Source organism: Lithobates pipiens, unplaced genomic scaffold (genome assembly GCF_037356315.1).
Source record: "Lithobates pipiens isolate NorthernLeopardFrog02 unplaced genomic scaffold, aLitPip1_a1.2 Scaffold_19, whole genome shotgun sequence".
NCBI classification, from domain to species: domain Eukaryota; kingdom Metazoa; phylum Chordata; class Amphibia; order Anura; family Ranidae; genus Lithobates; species Lithobates pipiens.
In genome coordinates, this window is record NW_027507764.1 from 421,261,578 (window position 1) to 421,282,347 (window position 20,770).

At 41.3% G+C, this 20,770-nt stretch overlaps 1 protein-coding gene across 4 annotated transcripts in view; it reads left to right on the plus strand.

The window, feature by feature from the left end:
* The window catches only part of RBBP8 (RB binding protein 8, endonuclease), a 150,167-nt gene that overhangs the window by 95,616 nt on the left and 33,781 nt on the right, over positions 1–20,770 (plus strand). For all 4 annotated transcript variants that reach the window (XM_077492565.1, XM_077492568.1, XM_077492566.1 and 1 more), the window contains exons 10-14: positions 2,072–2,163; positions 3,345–4,128; positions 5,125–5,251; positions 15,150–15,241; positions 20,604–20,709. In XM_077492565.1, coding sequence (XP_077348691.1) covers positions 2,072–2,163; positions 3,345–4,128; positions 5,125–5,251; positions 15,150–15,241; positions 20,604–20,709 — 1,201 coding nt within the window. The remainder of the gene's footprint in view (positions 1–2,071; positions 2,164–3,344; positions 4,129–5,124; positions 5,252–15,149; positions 15,242–20,603; positions 20,710–20,770) is intronic.

Sequence of the window (20,770 nt, forward strand, 5' to 3'; positions counted from 1 at the left end):
CATGTGTTTTCACAATTCACTACACTGAATGTCTAAAACCTTGGTATAATTTAGCTATTTGTTTTCCTAGTGCACTAGGTAATGGATAATGGTTATTTAGTAATTTTTAGTATATAACAGCGTGTGGGCACTTACAGAGTTACACTTTTGAGCGCTGCTTTTTTTCCACAATTGGCGAAGGAAAAATGTTTTTTTATATTATTGAATTTGTTTATAGTAGCGGCTGAAATTTAGGGGTTTATTTTCATAATATTTCGTGCAGTGGTGATACACGGTTGTGAGGGAAAGTGTTTGTGTATTATTGTGCTGCATTTGGGTTATGCAGCAGATCAATGATCTGAAACACACCACAAAGTCCACCTTTGAATGGCTCAAAAAACAAGATTAAGGTTTTGGAGTGGTCTAGTTAAAGTCCGGCCTTCAAGCCAATTGAGATGCTGTAGCATGACCTTAAACAAGGCCGTTCATGCTGGAAACCCTCCAATGTGGCTGAATTAAAACAATTCTGCAAAGAAGAGTGGGACAAAATTCCTCCACAGCAATGTGAAAGACTGACAGTTATCGCAAAGGATTGATTGCTGTTGTTGTCACCAAAGGTGGCACAGTGGTGTAGTGGGTAGCACTTTTGTCTAGCAGTAAGAAGGGTCGCTGGTTCCAATCCCAACCATGACACTACCTGCCTGGAGTTTGCATGTTCTCCCTGTGCCTGCGTGGGTTTCCTTGGGGTACTCCGATTTCCTCCCACAATCCAAAAACATGCTGGTAGGTTAATTGGCTTCTGTCAAAAATTAGCCCTAGTATATGAATGGGGACCTAGGATTGTGGGCTCCTTGAGGGTAGAGACCCATGTGAGTGTACAATGTACAGGGATAGGGACAATTGTAGACTCTCACTCAGGTTGAACTAGATGGACTGTTGTCTTTATTCAACCTTACTAACTATGTAACCAGTTATTAGATTTAGGGGGTAATTACTATTTCACATAGGGCCAGACAGGTTTGGATAGCATTTTTTTCTTAATAAATTAAATCATCATTTAAAAACTGAATGTTGTATTTACTCAGGTTATCTTTGTGTAATATTTAAAATATGTTTCATTTGAATCATTAAGTGTGATTGAATATGCAAAAAAAATTCCCCATTTTTTCACAGCACTGTATAGCCTACAGTGAACAATATCATGTGCAAATACCCACTAAAGGGACACATACTAATCTGTACATGAAATTCTGTAATCAAATATAGGAGAGCAACTCCTTTTAATAAAAAATAATTTATCTCCATTTCGCCACAGATGGCCGGGACTGATGCTAACGTTGAGGCATAATCCAATGCAAGAATCTATTTCTAGGTCCTAAGCTGTCCATAAACTGTAAGATTTATTTCATTTAGCTTTGGTGGGCTGGTGGAGAGAAATCTTGTAATTCCCCTACCCACGCTAAACTCATGGATGCAGGAATCTTCCCTAACAGCTATTGTGTACTCAGAACCCGCACCTGTGGCTGTCAGAATACCCGAACAGTGACTACATCTGTTTGAATGCAGTCGCTGTTCTGCTGATGATTTTGAGACTAAAGGATATCAGACCAGAGGGAAGCGGGTCCAACCACAGCTTGAATTTCATCTGGTTTAAAAATAACTAGCTACAATTGGCTCGGTGTATGGTCAGCTTAAGATAGTGGCTCAGAAACTTTGTTAATCGCCCTGCTTATGCAGTCACTTTTATGTTAGCTGTATGCGCACATTTGACACTCAGCCCCCTTCTGCCCCACACTTGCTAGCCACAAAGCACTCAGAGTAGCAGAATTTCTTGTTTTTATTCACAAATAATAACGAAAACAGGACGGGAAATCTAATGAGAATATTAATGTGCACCTGAACTAGGGAAGCAGGGTTGCAGCCAAATGTGCACAAAAATGAAATACCAGTAAACGAGTGGTGAAAGCCAAGAATGGTAGAAGTGAACGCAGAATTTAAAAATGTACAGCTTGATATTACCAAGAAAATGAGTACTGTGTATGTGAAATATGTCTTGTAATTATTAATGCTGACTGCATATGCTTTGTTCAAGCAATCCCAGAGTGTATTAAACACTGCCAGGACCAGTGCAGCTACAGTACTTGGTAAAAATGAAGAACATTCTCTAGGAAACAGTGAACTAGGGTGAGTTTGTATGAAGTTACTTCTTTACTTAGCACAAAACCTGTAATCTGTATTTTTCAGTACATATGGGCATTATATGTTATGTGCAGTATTTGTATTGCTGCTTCCATTTAATTTAGCTGGGCTGTAAAATATCTCATGTACCTTTTGATAAAATGTGCATTTCTAAACCAAAGGATATTTGGCTCATAGAAGGCATTATTTATGTTGGTACAGACTGTCCAGTTGTCAGTCAACATGTTAAGGATAAGTGGTATATAGAGAAAATTGTTGCATGTAGAAAACATGAGGGAGATTTACTAAGACTGAAGCAGCTGTGCATGGCAACCTATCAGATTCAAACTTTTATTTTCAAAGCTTGAAAGAAAACAAAACCCCTTGATATAAGTTTCCACATTTAAATTGACTGTAAAAGTGTTTTTTTCTTTTTAATAACAAACCTGTTAGACAATACCTGCTCTGTGCAGGGGTTTTGCACAGAGGAACTCCCGATCCTCCTCTTCTGGGGTCCCCCAATTGTGCTCTCTGCTCTCCTCTTATCTGTATGCCAGCATAGGAAGCCACTTCCTATGGTGGCACACGTGTGGGTCTTTGTTGACACACAGTGCAGCTCAACCCTCCCCCCCTCCCTCATCACAGGATTTGATTGTTCGCAGCAAGAGACAAGGAGCCCTGAGAGAAGAATAGAGCAGCACTGCATTGAGATCAGCCTCAGGTAAGTACCTGGGGGGGAGCTGAACATGAGGTTTTTGACCTAAATGCAGAGCATACATTAAGGTAAAAAAACTTTAACCTTTACAACAACTTGCTGTGACTGATAACTGTCACAGCTGGTTGTTCTCTCAACTGAACTATCAAGCTATCAACTGGCTGTTGTCATATGTGATTACATGCAGTACCATGGCAACTGCAGTGGCTTCTTTGGCTTTAACAGCTAGGAGGGTTTTGTTCCACTTTAACTGAAAGAGCTGAAGCTAGAAGCTTATTGCTTACTATGCGCAGCTTTTCCAGATTCTGTCTGCTCCAGTTTTAGTAAATTCTCCCCATTACATGTAGACTTGAGCTTGCACTTTGCAGAAAGTTTTTTTTTTTTTTTAATTTCTATTGCAATTATTTGATACCTATGGATCCATATGTAAATGACAAATTTACATCTAAAGAATTTTTCTTTAATATTTTAGATTTTCAGAGAATTTACAAAGCAATGTACATGAAATTGAGTGGGACGCCCATCGAGTGTCACCAGTATTTGGGATACCTACTTCAAAACTGGACAATAATGGAACACTGGACACTAGTGTGTCTCTCCTTCCTACTGGAATAAACCCGAACCAACAGCTTCCTAACAGAAGCCCACTTCACATACTTTCAAAGCGTGAAGATGCCTCTGTGGTGACTGCCATCGGTCTGTGCCAAGAACCAGACTCTGTAATTAGTCAGTGCTCAGGCAACAAACAGGTGTCTTTAAAGCGAACACCCGCTGACTCGATTATGAGTGGAGTAAGCTCAAATGGTACTTTTGTTTCCAAAAATCATCTTGAAACTGATGTTTATCGGCAGACAATTGGCAGGTGTGTGAAGCGGAAAAAAGTAGAAAATGATGAAGAAAAAAATAAGGAAATATCTTCTCTTAACAAAGAAAACAATTTTCCCTTGAAAACTTCCACTAACACTAAAGTTAACTGCCTAGACAAGCCATTGGATCTCTCTGATCGTTTCTCAGGATTGCACCCACACGAGAGTAGTCGTGAAAACCCCAAAAGCAAACTAAAACGAGCTGCCATCCAAGAAACCCTGAAGACCACAACTAACAGTACTCCATCACTACTCTCCAAAGAAATGAGAGAAGATGCCTCACTGCAAATGGATAACAAAAGGATTCTTAAAGGAGATCCTGGGGCTTCTTGTAAGCATGAAGATAACAAAGTAGCCCAGGGTGGCAGTCGGCTGTTTGATGATATGGAGGTAATTTAATTTTACTCCGCTCATACACAAATATAGTACTTGCCCATTGTGAAATATTGTAAGACTACTGCCCGCTAAGCTACTGTAGTCTCAACTTGCAGCAGAGAGAGTTTTCCTACATCAGCTGCAGTAGCCCACAGAGATCTTTTTGTTGAAAGGGCTGTGGTTTACAGCTGAATTTTTTTAACAAAGTAGTACATAATTTAAAAATGGCTATCCTGAACCAATAATACTGTCCTAATATATAGGTATGCACCGACATTTCGGCCACCAAATCATATCGGCCGAAAATGGCCTTTTTCAGCAATTTGCCGAAAGAGAAATATGGCCGATAATGTAGCCGAAAATGGGGTGGGGCTATAGCACAGAGAAGAGAGGAGAGCCGCCACCTGGTTGATTAGTGTGCCGGTAACATAACTGCTTTCGTTTCAATAGCCATGTGTTCCCCGCCGCGTGCCGTCACATACAGCCCCTCCCCCTTGTTAGAGGAGCTTTGATAGACAGATCACCCTTCCCAGGATTGGACGGGTGATCTATCAAAGTGGCCAGAAAAAGAGGAAGGGCTGTGTGTGGCAGGGATAACACAGCTATTGAAATTAAAGTTCTTATGTTCCCGGTGCTCTAATCAACCAGGCGGCAGCTTTCCTCTCTCTTCCCCTGCACAGGCTGGCTGGTTGCATCTGATGGGCACTGGTGAGGCTGCATTGATCTCTTGTATCATGTCCCCAGTCTCTGGCCATCTCCTGTACAATGTCCCCAGTCTCTGACCATCTCCTGTACCATGTCCCCAGTCTCTGACCATCTCCTGTATAAAAATATATTTTTTTTTAAATAAGTTTCGGTATCGTTCATTTTCGATTACAGTTCTCGGCCTAGTGTATTTTTCATTTTTCGGTATCGGTTTCAGCACCAAAAAACCCATTCGGTGCACCCCTAATAATATAACTAATAGAATGTGTTTGTTCACTTTGCTGTTGCTATTTTATGCTTTTACAGGCCGGAGGAACCCATATGCCAAAGAGGATGGGCAGGTCAGTGCAGAGAGATTGTGAACCAGCATCTGTGTTGCAAGCAAACCCGCACATGATTCAAACCAGAGATAAAGTTATGGTCACCGAGCAAGGTAACACATGCTTTAAAAGCTGCTTTGGTCATCAAGTAAACTTGTGACTGATTATTATCTATGAAACACTGTAACACTCCATAAAACTATCCCCTATATTGTAGACGCTATCAATTTTGCGTAAACCAATCAATATGAGCTTATTGCAATTTGTTTTTACCAAAAATATGTAGAATACATATCGGCCTAAACTGAGGAAAAAAATGTTTTTTTTTTTTTTTTAAATATATTTGGGGATGTTTATTATAGCAAAAATGTAGATTTTATTTTATTTTTTTCAAAATTGTCACTTTTTTTTGTTTATAGCGCAAAAAATAAAAACGGCAGAGCTCATCAAATACCACCAAAAGAAATCTCTATTTGTGGGGGAAAAAAGGACGTCAATTTTTGTTTGGGTACAACGTGGCACGACCGCGCAATTGTCAGTTAAAGCGACATAGTGCCGAATCACAAAAAGTGTTCTGGTCAGGAAGGTGGTAAAATCCTCTGGCGCTGAAGTGGTTAACAGGAAAAGTTCAGATTTGCATAGAATTTCAGCTGACTATATTTTTGGATCGCTGAAACCAAAATTTGCCTATGCATTCTTTAGCAAATTCTCAGTTGGAAGGGCTAGGTTTGTGAAATGTTTACTTTAATTAATTTGTACGTGTAAGTCAATACAACAGCCCTTATATATGTGTGTGTGCGCGCGCGTGTGTGTTTTTTAAAAATTCTTATTTGTCTAATGCCAGTTTTTATTATATTATGAATAGCAGGTTTAGATGCACTTCTGTATATAAAAATACAGTGGGGGAAATAAATAGTTGATCCTCTGCAGATTTTGTAAGTTTGCCCACTTGAAAATAAATTAAGGGTCTATCATTTTTACCATATGTGTATTTTAAATGATAGAGGCAGAATATCAACCAAAAATCCAGAAAAAGCACATGATACAAAATGTTATAAATTGAGTTGCAGTTTAGTGAGTAAAATAATTTTTTGATCCCCAAGCAAAACATGACTTGGTATTTGGCGGAGAAACCCTTGTTGAGAAGCATAGAGGTAAGAAATTTTTTGTAGTTGGTTTCCAGGTTTGCACACAACTCAGGAGGGATTGTGGTCCACTCATCCTTACAGATCTTCTCTAAATCCTTAACCACTTACAGACCGGACCATTTTGCTGGTCAAAGACTAGACCACTTTTTGCGATTTGGCACTGCGCCTCTTTAACTGACAATTGCGCGGTCGTGCGACGTTGCTCCCAAACAAAATTGACGTCCTTTTTCCCCCACAAATAGAGCTTTCTTTTGGTGGTATTTGATCACCCCTGTGGTTTTTATTTTTTGCGCTATAAACAAAAATAGAGTGACAATTTTGAAAAAAACGCATTATTTTTTACTTTGTTATAATAAATATCCCCCAAAAATATATATAAAATTTTTTTTTCCCTCAGTTTAGGCCGATATGTATTCTTCTACATATTTTTGGTAAAAAAATCGCAAGAAGTGATTATTGATTGGTTTGCGCAAAAGTTATAGCGTTTACAAAATAGGGATAGTTTTATGACATTTTTATAAAATTTTTTTACTAGTAATGGCAGCGATCAGCGATTTTTATTGTGACTGCGACATTGCGGCGGACACATCGGACATTTTTGACACATTTTTGGGACCATTGTCATTTATACAGTAATCACTGCTATATAAATGCAGTGATTCCTATGTAAATGACACTGGCAGTGAAGGGGTTAACCAGTGGGTGGCAGTGTATGAGGTTAAGTGTTCCTAGGGGTGTGTTACTAACTGTGAGGGGGCTGGGCTTTCATTTAGTGAACGCTGATCTCTGCTCCAATCACATGGAGCAGAGATCAGCGTCACTAGTTGTTAGGCAGAATGGGGAAATGCTGTTTACACTGCATTTCCTCCATTCAGCCGCCCCGTGAGGGTATGCCCGTGGCGATTGAGTCCGCGGGACCCGCGACCGGACCCACGGGGGTCCAGACTGGCACGCTCGCGATGGCAGGGTGGCATTGAAGATTGGACGTACCTGTACACCAATATGCCTGCCCGTGCCATTCTGCCGACGTACATCGGCGTGCGCCTGTCGGGAGCCGGTTAAGGTTTCTTGGCTGTCACTTGGCAACTTGAAGTTTCAGCTCCCTGCATACATTTTCTATAGGATTAAGGTCTGGAGACTGGCTAGGCCCGTCCATGACCTTAACGTGCTTCTTTTTGAGCCACTCCTTTGTTGTCTTAGGGATATGTTTTTGGGTCATTGTCCTGCTGGAAGACCCATCCACAACCCATCTTCAGTGTTCTGGCTGAGAGAAGAAGGTTCTCATCTAAGATTGTACAATACATGGCCGCTCATCGGATTCCTCCCCCCCTCCGGCGCCACAATTGGCACCTTTCAGGGGGGAGGGGGGTGCAGTTACCTGGATAATCCAGGTAACTGCACCCACTTCCGGGCTAGCTCTTTGCGGAAAGGGGCGTACATTACGCCCCTTTCCGCAAGTGCCCGCCCCCTTCCGCAAGTGCCCCGCTGCCTGCTGGGAAACACACAGATCCCAGAGGCAGCGGGGACCGTCCTCATTGCGCGGCTCGCGCATGCGCAGTAGGGAACCGGGAAATGAAGCCGAAAGGCTCCATTTCCTGATTCCCATACCCAAGATGGCGGTGGCAGCACTCGAGTGTCGATCTAGAGATCGGCTTCGGGTGCCGACATCGCGGGCGCACTGGACAGGTAAGTGTCACTATTTTAAAAGTCAGCAGCTGCAGTATTTGCAGCTGCTGACTTAAAAAAAAAAAAAAAAAACGCGGAGTCCCGGCGGACTCCCGCTTTAATGCCAAAGAGCTAAATTTTGGTTTTATCTGACCACAGCACTTTCTCCAAATTCTTGTCTGAATCGTTTGGATGTTGGCAAACTTTAGACTGGCCTGTACATGTGCCTTCTTGAGGAGGGGGACCTTGCGGGCACTGCAGGATTTCAATCCATGGTGGCGTATTGTGTTACCAGTGGTTTGTTTGATGACTGTGTTCCCAACTGCCTTGAGATCATTCACAAGCTCCTCCCGTGTAGTTCTGGGTTGATCCCTCACTTTTTAATAGTCATCCTTATCCCATGAGGTGAAATCATGCATGATGCTCCAGACCGGGGGAGATTGAGGGTTATTTTGTATTTCTTCCATTTGCAAATAATCTCTCCAACAGTTGTCTCCTTCTCACCAAGCTTCTTGCTGATGGTCTTGTAGCCCATTCCAGCCTTGTGCAGTCCTTTTGACAGCTCTTTGGTCTTGCCCTTGATGGTGAGGTTTGAATGGAAGAAAGAGCTTCTGTGGACAGGTGTCTTTTATACACATAACGAGTTGTCGTTAGGAGCACCTTCTTAAATTGACAGGAATAATGACTAATCTGTGTACCACATGAGCAAATACTGTAGCCAGTCTGTGGGAGACAGAATTGGTTGTTGGTTGGGGATCAAACACATATATTGCTCACTGAACTGCATCTCAATTTCTAACATTTTTATCGTATTTTTTCTGGATTTTTGGTTGATATTCTGTCTTTCATTTAAACTACACCTATGATAACAATTATAGACCTTTCATTTGTTTGTAAGTGGACAAACTCACAAAATCTGCAGGGGATCATATAACTGCCACTGTAGGCTTTATTTTAAATTTTTAAACTGTATATTAGCCCTTGTACACACGGTCGGAGAATCTGTCGGAATGTGTCCTATCGGACCGTGTCGTCGGATAATCCGACTGTGTGTGGTATGCATCGGACTGATTCAGTCGGACCAAATTTTCCAACATGTTGGAAATATTTCCCGACCAACTGGGTCGGTCGGACATACTCCGATCATGTGTAGAGAATTTTGATCGGACCAAGTGCCACGCATGCTCAGATCAAATTCCTACATCAAAGCTATTGGCTACTAGCCTGAATGTAGTGCCATCATAACGAAATTACGTCATCACGTTCTGAAAGATCAGATTTTTCGCCAACTTTGTCCGACCGTGTGTATGCAACAGTTTCGGACAAGATCCGACGGATTTGGTTGTGGAAATCTCCGACCGTGTGTACAGGGGCTTAGACTCTCAAGGGAAGGGTACTTTATATGTGTTTTTATAAACTATAATATAAATTACAGAAGAAAATATTGCACAGTAAAAATATCTAAAATGATATGAAGGTACATTATGGAAAGAACATAGTTTTGTAAATGTTCCATGACTGATGAGCGTCTCTTCCCTGACAAATATCTTGTTACGCTGAGTAGGCATCTGATAAGGGTGAAATGCAGACTGATTTATGTGGGCTTGTTTGTGCTGTCTTCAGCATGTTACTGGGTGGTCTTGCATCCTTATCATGCTTCTAGAACTCAAGTGCTGAATACTAGTTCCATGCATAGGTTTAGCTTCACTGTCCTTGAACTAATACATGGCAAAGGAATTATTTGCGAAGAGCTTAATCGCACTGGAATTTTATATCATAACGTTATTTGTACAATCTATTTATAGTAAAACTGTACTCCAGTCAGTTTTTTATAAAAAAAATAAAATAAAAATATTTACCTTATTTCTTGCTCCCAGATGATGATTTCCCTTGCTCCCATTTCAGCTCTGAAATGTGGATGTGTCCTTACCTTCATCCTGTACTATGCAGGACCCAGCAGTAGCTACAGGCCTGGGAGAGGAAGGGTGGCTTCATGGGACCACTCATCCATCCCAGAACTGGTCAATCTTGGATAGAATGGAAAATGATTAAAACTGGTGTCAAGGTTCTTTGCCATCTTTGTCCAATAAGGTGTCACAGACCATAGTATGTGAGAAAAACCTCTCTAAAGTAAGGAAAACCCCTTTAGACAGCTGTCACTGCAACAGATGTACTGATTAGGAGATGTTCCCTCTATTACAGTTTTATTGAAAACTCAAATTTGGATTCCTCCTTACTTTTCAGTCTTTGACTGTGGTAGCATGACAAATAGACTGACACAGGCAGCATTAGAAATCTGTCTAACCATTACTTCCGCTATCTAAAATGTTTATGAATGTTTATGTACCTAGGAACAATTAATGTTCTTAAAATATTCTGGGTTATCTTAGCCATTGTTCTATTTCTGAGTGTTCCAGAAATCAAAAAAGCAATTGTATGCAATATAATTCTATCCAGTAATAAATAAAGCCTCCTACTGGGAGGAAGTGGTTTCTACGCTAAATGCTGTGACCGGGTCGAACCTTCAGGTCGACCCTCAAACCCTACTATTGAGTCATTTGGCAGACGTTGAGGGGGACAGGTACTGTAAACTGTGCCTTACGTTCGCATTGTATTATGCCAGACGCGAGATTCTACTGAAATGGAAACTCGAGGACCCCCCTACCCCTGCCTTGTGGAGGAAATCAGTGAACCTGGTGCTCCCCCTGTATAAGTTGACCTACGAAAGTAGACAATGCCCGGGGAAATTTGATAAAATTTGGTCATCCTGGATAGATGCGTCCGCTGATCCTGGTTCCCCCTCCCCCTAACTTTGAGTTGAGCTGAGACGGTGGTGACTCCCCCCCCCTGTCCTCTCTCTCCCGACCATTTCCTCCCTGGCCTCCCCCTTCCGCGGGCTCGCGCAAATGTTAGGTACCTGCATGATGGCTGTGAAGCTCCGCTGGGGATGTCCTGCATTTATGATAGGGTAATGGATACTCCTGTTATCTGTACTGCTGGATTATTGATATTTGAATGGATACTGAATGAAGGTGGTTTTTCTTTTCCTTTCTACAACTGTGTAATATCGGATCTACTGTACTTTGCAATGTAATGCTGATTTGTCTAATAAAAATTTTCTGTTAAAAAAAATAAATAAAGCCTCTCGCATCAGTTGAAGCTTAAAGTGGAGCTCGACCCAAAAGGGTATGGTCCGCTTTAAGGATTCAACACCGAGTAGCACTTTTTGGGGGGGGGGGAGGGGTACCTGGTTTTGACCGGCACTTTCACCCATTTCCGCTCTGATTCAAGTGGAGGTTCTCTTCTCCCCCTTCCTCCCCGCCATTATCTGGGACAGGTCATGCTCACATGTGCGACTCTGGAGTGAGAGCAATAATTCTAGCAAAAGACCTCCTCTGTAACTCAAGGCTGCTAACCTGTAAAAATTTTTAGACGTCACCTATGGAGATTTTTGAGGGTGAAAGTTTGTCGCAGTTCCACAAGCGGGCGCAATTTTTAAGCATGACGTGTTGGGTATCAATTTACTCGGCGTAACATTATCTTTCACAATATAAAAAAAAATTGGGCAAATTTTACTGTTTTCTTATTTTTTAATCAAAACGTGTATTTTTTTTCAAAAACAAAATTGCGTTTGTAAGACTGCTGCGCAAATACGGTGTGCCAAAAAACATTGCAACGATCGCTATTTTATGCTCTAGGGTGTCCGGGAAAAAAATAAAATATAAATATATATAAGGCCCCATTCACAGCTGAGCGTTTTGTAGCTTGAAGCCTGAAGCTACAAAACGCTGGAGGGGAAAAAAAATCTATTATTCCCAAAGGAGATGGTTCACATCTCCGCTCCATGTCGCCTGAAGCTCAAACAAGTTCTGGACCCTTTTCTGTCGCTCAAATCGGGCAGATTTGGGCGTTTTTCTTCTTTTACAGTGGTGACTTTTTGCCCTGGACAAAATTGTGGCAAAACAAGGTAAAAAAAGTTGCAAAATCGTGGTAAAATCGCCCGATTTTCTGCCTGAAAACTCTACGTTCAGGTGTGAATGGGGCCTTAAGGTGAAAAACCTTCTGTGCTTCAGCTACCCCCCAGAGCCTCCTTTTTCTTACCTGAACCCAATAGTTTCAGCGACTAGTATGAGCCCAGCCGCTGTCTCGGGTCCTCATTTGATAGATGGTCTCCTGCTGCTCCAGTGACACGCGGGCCGGGCAGAGTCCTGCTGTCTGTGTCAATGGACGCAGAAACAGGAATCAGGAGCATGCCCCCATGGAAGGTGGCTTTCCGTGGGGGAATTTGATGAAGAGATGGAGCCAGGAGCACCGCTGGGGGACCCCAGAAAACGAGGATGAGCGCTTCTCTGTGCAAAACCCTTGCACAAAGCCGGGAAGTATAGACATGTTTATTTAAAAAAAAACAAAGAACCTTTACAATCACTTTAAGGCCGCGTACACACGCAGGGACTGTTCGCTCAACTTTGTCCGTCAAACAGTTTCAGCGGACAGTCCGCTCAAAATTAGCATGGACGGACTTGCCCACACACGACGAACGAACAGTCCGCTGAAACCGTGCGCGATGACGTGAACGGCACGTACGACGGGACTAGAAAACGACGTCCTATACACTGCAATGCAAACCTCGGCGTGTAAATCCTTTCTGAGCATGCGCGGAACTTAGTTTGACGAACAAGCCTACACACGAGGGGACTGTTTGCTGAAACAAAGTTTCAGCGGACAGTTTTTCGGAATTTCCGAAAAACTTTGTTCAGCAGACTGTCCGCTGAAACTGTCCGCTGAAAGCCCACACACGAGCGGACTGTCCGCCGAAACACTGTTCAGTGGACAAAGTTGAGCGAACAGTCCCCGCGTGTGTACGCGGCCTAACTCTCAGACAAGCTTTAAAATTCGGCACTTTGAAAGGATGTAGAGAAGAACAGGCTGCAAATAGACAGGTACAATGTATGTAGGAGGATTTGTTTCATATTTGTGTATCACTTGAGGCCAGTCACTTCTTCATTGGGTATGTGCAAGGGTTTACAACCATTTTAACAAACCTAGTTGCAGGCACCAAGTTGGAAAATAATAATAACCATATGAAATTATGTCTGCGCTAGTTAGCAGTTCCTGGTCTTCTTGAAAAACAGAAGATCCTTTTTAACATAAAGAATAGAACTTGCAGCGCCACCATATAAACTGAACACTTTTCCATGAAGTTGGTACAGTCAAAACCTACAGCATTGTGAAAAGAATCCTAAGATTCTCACAAAAAAACACTACTGTTACACTTGTGTTAAATTCATAACAAACATTATAAAAAGTCCTGTGTTCCGAGTGTCACAGTGAAGACATGTAATATACATTCTGTGTGTTTGAGTGGACTGACGTGTATAACATCAGTCAATGCAAACAAGTGGAGGTGCTAGACAGCGGTATAAGTGTATACCAGTTTTTTATCGCTTTTACTTTGTATATTTGATTTTATTATGCAATAATTGCTAAACTATGAGGCTGCCTCCCCCTTAAGCATTTCTACACAGAGGAAAAAAAATGACTAAAGTAGATGAATGTTGGTGGATTCTTGAGCCAAGGCAATCAATTTTGCGGCTATCCAGATGGAGTGGTCTGGCTATTGGGATCACAATAGTGATTATGGTGCATACAGGTGCAGTATTTAGGAAGTGTGCACTTTATTCATCTTGAAGATTTTTTTTTATAGACAGTATGATGGACTTTTTCTACATTTAAATCTCTCCCTTGTATTTTCAAAATATTCTCTGTGGATTTGAAGAATCGGGACACTGAGGATTTTTTTGTTCAATTGTTAGTATACAGATTTTGTGTATTTGTGAAACACGCACAGAATTCATATTATATGTTTGGATTGCAACAGTTAGATGTTTCAATTGGAACACAGGACTTTTGGTGTCTTTTTTTTTGTATATTATTATTATAATACAGGATTTATATAGCGCCGACAGTTTGCACAGCAATTTACAACATTAGGGCAGACAGTACAATTGCAATACAATTTAATACAGGGAGGAATCAGAGGGCCCTACTCGTTGGAGCTTACAATCTAGGAGGGAGGGTCAAGTTATACAAAAGGGTAATAGCTGTGGGGGATGAGCTAATGGAGAAAATAGTGCAGTTGTTCGATGGAGGCAGGATAGGCTTCTCTGAATAGGAAAATTTTCAGGGATCGCCTAAAAGTTGATAAACTTGGAGACAGTCTGGAAAATTGGGATAGGGAATTCCAGAGGATAGGCTAAGCTGGGAAGAAGTCCTGGAGGCTGATATAGGAGGAGGTGATGAAGGGAGCTAGAGAGCAGGAGGTCTTGGGAGGAACGAAGAGGGCGATTAGGTTGGTATTTTGAGACTAGGCTAGTGATGTAGCTGGGGGCAGAGCTGTGGATGCTTTGTAACTTTATTGTTAGTATTTTGAATTTAATTTGTTGGGCGAGTGGAAGCCAATGGAGGGATTGGCATAGAGGGGTAGCTTTGTATTACTTTGTGAAGCACAAGCAGGATTTATGTTACATGTCTTAATTGTAAAACTTGAGGTTTCGTTTGGAACGCAGGACTTTCATAATATTTGTTCTGAATTTAGCAATTGTAACACTTGTGTTTTTTTCTGAGAATCATAGAACTTTTTGACAATACTATGTTTAATTGTACTCCATGTAAAATATTCAGCTAATTTGGTGGTGCTGCAAGTTTTCTCTTTCAAGCTATAGGTTGCAGAATAACATGAAGTCTTGATTTATAGTAAGCTTGTACTGAGAGAAATCTTTGAGCTGTCGTTGTCATCCAGGTGAAAATGCCTGGCTCTTGCTTCAAAATATTCGAAACAAGTGACCTAAACCAAGAATGCAGCAAGTGAAGTCAGAACCTGAATACGGTTATTTTAAAACACTGACTCCGTTAGTACTGAAGCCATGGGACCAGAATGACAGGCAGACAGCAAGCATTTTCAGGTGCAGAGATCATCAATGACAGCCTACAGATTTTTCACTATACTATATACTATAGTAAACTGTCTACACTTGCTTTACTTTTCCTCACTGAAGTCTCCATATATATATATTATATATTATATATATATATATATATATATATATACAAATTTTTTTTTTTAAATGATGATATTAAATATAATACTGTCAGTTTTCCATCTAGAAAGTAACTGCAGATAATGCTTTCTGCTTCTCAGGGAAACCATCTGTAGACAACATGCAATGGAGCATTGACCCGGGGGCAAACCTTTCTCAGTATAAAATGGATGTCACTGTGATGGAGAACAAGGTAACGCCATTCTGAGGGTTCCATTTAAACAAATATTTCAGGTGCTCTTTCTTTGCTACTATGGCCCCTTAAACTGAAATTTGTCAGGCAGAATACACACCCGCCTTGTACTCCAAGGGTTAAGAAAGCTTGGGCATTAAGTAAGTTTATAGTTGCATCTATGCTAATCCCTACAATGCCTTCAAAACTGCCTTAGATGTCATGAATTATTTTGGGCCATTGCTTAGGACTCGCTATTACCTACTCAGAAGCCAAAATGTTGTTCTAGTTCACATACCCCATCTTTCTTGCTCTTCCCTTATGTACCTTATATAAGCTTACACTCAGATCCAAAAATTCTTATATTTAATAATCTCCATAACAAGAGGCCAAGACTCTTCAAGTCGAAATGCGGTCACCTGTCTATTTGCTCCAGACAACATCTAAAAATTTTATATTATTAATCTTTATACAAAAAGATCCCAGACTGTGCTAGGATTATAACATTTTGCCAAATCTAACACAAAATGCTTTCCTGACCCTACCATTACTGCAGGATGTCACAGCTGCACAACTGTCACAGTTGCATTATAGGTTTGTTCACCCAAGCATATACAAACCTGAAAGGCTGGGCTTTTATTCATCCGGAGTTCCTATCAAATTACTATGTAAGCTCTTGTATGGAACAAAATTACAGGTTGCCCACAAAAACAATATAGTCTAGAACAATGTTTCTCAACCAGGGTTCTGCCGCAAGCCAACATTGTGATGGATGTATATCTGCCCAAAGTTTCCTGGGTTCTCAATGATGCTCAATGCCGCCTCCTGCAGTTCCAGCTCCTGTGAACTCAGGGAGGGGTGCCAGGAGCAGTGCAGAGAGTAGGAGCTAAAGTCCTATCTCAGCGCCAAATGTAGACTACAGAGTGGGTGAGCATAGAGCAGGAACACATGGCTAGATCATGAGGTGGGAGCCTGTCTGGTAGTAGTGGTGCAAACTGTGGAGGGGGCAGCAGAGAGCTGGAGCACATGGCTGGATTGGGAAGCATGATCCTGTCTGAATGGTAGCAGTGATGCGCACTGTGGAAGGGGGAGGAGGTAGAGAAAAGAAGCACATGACTGAATCATGAGGTAAGCTCCTGTTGGAAGTGGTGAATGCAGACTGTGGAGGGGGGGAGCAGAGAACTAGAGGTGACATCCTATGTATAGCAGCATCGACTGCAGAGAATGTGAGCTCATGGTTGGATCAGGCTGAATGTAGCAGGAGGTGAAATCGTAATAGCTTTATGATATGCCATAACTACAAAAAACTATTATGATCTCACCTCCTGCTACCTTCAGTCTGATCCAGCCGAGTGCTCCTGCTCTCTGCTCCCCCTCCCCGCAGTCTGCATTCTGCCACTGCCATACACAGGCTCTCGCTTCCTGCAACATTCAGCCACAAGCTCCCACTCTGCACTCCTCCCGGCACTGCCTGCTGAGTTCACAGGAGCTGTTACTACATAGGAAGTATACAATGCACACTGACAGTACTGTCAGTGCACATTGAAAACATAATTTTTACATAGAAATATGCAACACGTATGCATTTTTCTGCACAGAGAAAAACGCACCTGCCACCAACATTGTGGTGTGAACAGGGCACATAGAAATCAATTGTGGTCTTTGTCCTTGCAGAGACCAACCGCGGGTCAAATAAGTATTGAACACATCAAAATTTTTCTAGGTAAATATATTTCTAAAGGTGCTATTGATGTGAATTTTTAACCACATGTTGTGAACAACCCATGCAATCGATACATACAAAGAAACCAAAACAAATACGTTCAGAAATTGTTATGTGTAATAAAACAGAATGACACAGGAAAAAAGTATTGAACACGCTAACTGAAATTTATTTAATACTTGGTACAAAATCCTTTCTTGGTAATGACCGCTTCAAGACTCCTCCTGTATGGAGAAACTAGTTGCATGCATTGCTCAGGTGTGATTTTGGCCCATTCTTCCACAGTCTTCAAATCTTGAAGGTTCTCTGGGCCTCTTGTATGAACTCTGATCTTTTAGTTTTTTTTTTTTTTCAATAGATTTTCTATTGGATTCAAGTGAGGTTATTGGCTGGGCCATTCTAGTGGCTTTATTTTCTTTATTTGAAACCAGCTGAGAGTTTCCTTGGCTTTGTGTTTGGGATGATTGTCTTGCTGAAATGTCCATCCTCATTTTCATCATCCTGGTAGATGGCAGCAGATTTTTATCAAGAATGTCTTGGTACATTTTTCCATTCATCCTTCCTTCAATGATATGAAGTTTGCCAGTACCGTATGCTGAAAAACAGCCCCACACCATGATGTTCCCACCTCCAAACTTCACTGTTGGTATGGTGTTTTTGGGGTGATGTGCAGTGACATTTGACCTCCGAACATGGTGTGTATTATGGCATCCAAAGAGTTCAATTTTGGTCTCATTTGGCCAGAATATATTCTCCCAGTATATCACAGGCTTATCTAAATAATGTGCAGCAAACTTTAACCACTTACAGACCGGACCATTTTGCTGGTCAAAGACCAGACCCCTTATTGCGATTCGGCACTGCGTCGCTTTAACTGACAATTGCGTGGTCGTGCAACGTGGCTCTCAAACAAAATTGACGTCCTTTTTTTCCCACAAATAGAGCTTTCTTTTGGTGGTATTTGATCACCTCTGCGGTTTTTATTTTTTGCGCTATAAACAAAAATAGAGCGACAATTTTGAAAAAAAACACATTATTTTTTACTTTTTGTTATAATAAATATCCCCCAAAAATATATAAAAAAAACATTTTTTTCCCTCAGTTTAGGCCGATACGTATTCTTCTACATATTTTTGGTAAAAAAAATCGCAATAAGCGATTATTGATTGGTTTGCGCAAAAGTTATAGCGTTTACAAAATAGGGATAGTTTTATGGCATTTTTATTAATAACTTTTTATTATTATTTATTTTTTTATTTATTTTTTATTTTATTGCCACCAGTGGGTGGCAGTGTAGGGGTTAAGTGTTCCTAGGGGTGTGTTGCTAACTGTGGGGGGGCTGGGCTTTCATTTAGTGAACACTGATCTCTGCTCCAATCACATGGAGCAGAGATCAGCGTCACTAGTTGCTAGGCAGAATGGAGAAATGCTGTTTACACAGCATTTCCTCCATTCAGCCGTCCCGTGAGACGATCGCGGGTATGCCCGCGGCGATCGAGTCCGCGGGACCCGCGACCGGACTCACGGGGGTCCCGACCGGCACGAGAGTGCGCCGCCGGCGGCGCGCTCGCGATGGCAGGGCGGCATTGAAGATTGGACGTACCTGTATGCCAATATGCCTGCCCGTGCCATTCTGCCGACGTACATCGGCGTGCGCTGGTCAGGAACCGGTTAAACAAGGTTCCACATGCTTTTCTTCAGCAATGGAGTCTTGTGTGGTGAGCGTGCATACAGGCCATGGTGGTTGAGTGCATAACTTATTGTTTTCTTTGAAACATTTGTACCTGCTAATTCCAGGTCTTTCTGAAGCTATCCACAAGTGGTCCTTGGCTCTTGGACAACTATTCTGATAATTATTTTCACTCTTGTGAAATCTTGTGAGGAGCACCTGGTCGGTGCCGGTTTATGGTGAAATTATGTTCTTTCCACTTCTGGATTATGGCCGCAATGGTGGTTGTTGGAACATTCAAAAGTTTAGAAATCCTTCTGTAACCAATGCCATCAGTATGTTTTGCAACAATAAGGTCGCAAAGGTCTTGAGAGAGCGCTTTGCTTTTACTCCTCATGAGATGTTTCTTGTCTGACACCTTGGTAATGAGATCCCTTTTTATAGGCCATCAGTTGAGACTGAACCAGCTGATATTAATTTGCACTGACAAGGGACAGGATTCCTTTTTACTTACTGATAGATTTCAGCTGGTGTCTTGGCTTTCCATGCCTTTTTCCACCTCCCTTTTTTTCCTTGTGTCATTCCATTTTATTACACACAACTTAATTTCTGAACGTATTTGTTTTGGTTTCTTTGTATGGATTGCATGGGTCACCAATGTGGTGAACATTTCATGTCAATAGCGCCTTTTAGAAATATATTTACCTGGAAAAATGGTGACGTGTTCAATACTTATTTTTACCTGCTGTACATTAGAAAAATGCATGTGTCTGCACATGGTGTAAACATGGCCAAAATATTTTATGCAGGTCACTGTTTTTTTTTTTTTTCATCAATTATTATACATATATGTCGTGAAAAACTATTCCCACAGTCTGCAGCCTTATTTAAGAGCCACAATAGTTCAATAGGACCTTGTTCACACCATACATGCTTAAAAACTGATGGAAAAAATAAACAGTTTTGACCTGTATAGAATATTTTGGGCTTGATCACACCACGTGCAGAGACATGTTTTTCTAAGGTAGGTCTCTGCGAAGACATAAAGAAAACAAGTGATTTCTGTGTGCTCTGTTCATACCACATATTGGTGTCAGGTGAGGTTTTTCCCTGAGTTCTTTTCCTTTTTTTGTGCAGAAAAAAGCAATCCCAATTTTCACATTCCGGGGATACGTTTTTTTTTTTTTTCTTCTAATATTTATTCTAATGCTATTGCTACAATAATTATGTATACAGCTCACTAATCACATCCAATGTTCCATGAGCTGTAGATCTGAAAAACATTTTTTTAGGGGTTGCCTGAGATTTCAGACTTTTTGCCAAGGGTTCCTCGAAGGTAAGAAGGTTGAGAAACCCTGGTCCAGTAGGTACTACTCGATGTTCAAGAATATTACTTCATTATGATATAATCCTGAACTCTTTCAACATCAAAACAAAGGTGAGGTTTTAATCTGGTAGAACACTTGGCTGCTTTTCTTGGGATAGTTTTATAAAGCTGTGATTTTTCCACTTTTAAACGCAAAGAAAATCAAACAAAGTCCTCCATCCATACTAAATAGCATGTCTTCCATCACTATTGTATTTTGACAGCCAGCATCACCCGCTGTCAAAAAAGCTAGACATTGCCTCTATCTGATTGGATACAGACAATGTTTGGCTGGCTATTTTTTGCCAGGCTCCTTCGATTTTTCAATCAAATGATGTTGGGTTGAAGGATCCAGTACGGCCACCAATAGAGTGAATTTCGGCCGGTTTGTTAGGAACTGGCTGAAATTCACTCCGTGTATGGCCTTCACCACTATATTTTCAGCCATGTCAACTGTACTTTCTTGTTTGTATGGATCAAAGCTATAAACATTCTTAAAGAAGCAGCTTGGGTAAGCAGGATAATATCTTTGACAAAGTAGAACAAGTTTAATAGACTACTACCACTCTACTATGACCTGGATAAATGAAAAGCCTCACAAACCTTTATCAATATCTATATTTAGGATGGGAGCCAAGGCAATGCAGAAGTTGATGATATGGACTACACATATGTCAATGACAGCGTGCTTCTGAAGATGAAAGATCAGGAGTGTGCAGATAACAGTACATGTAAGTCATTTACGTCATATCTTTAGAGGAGTGCTGATGGGATAAGCTTTTCATGCAGCAG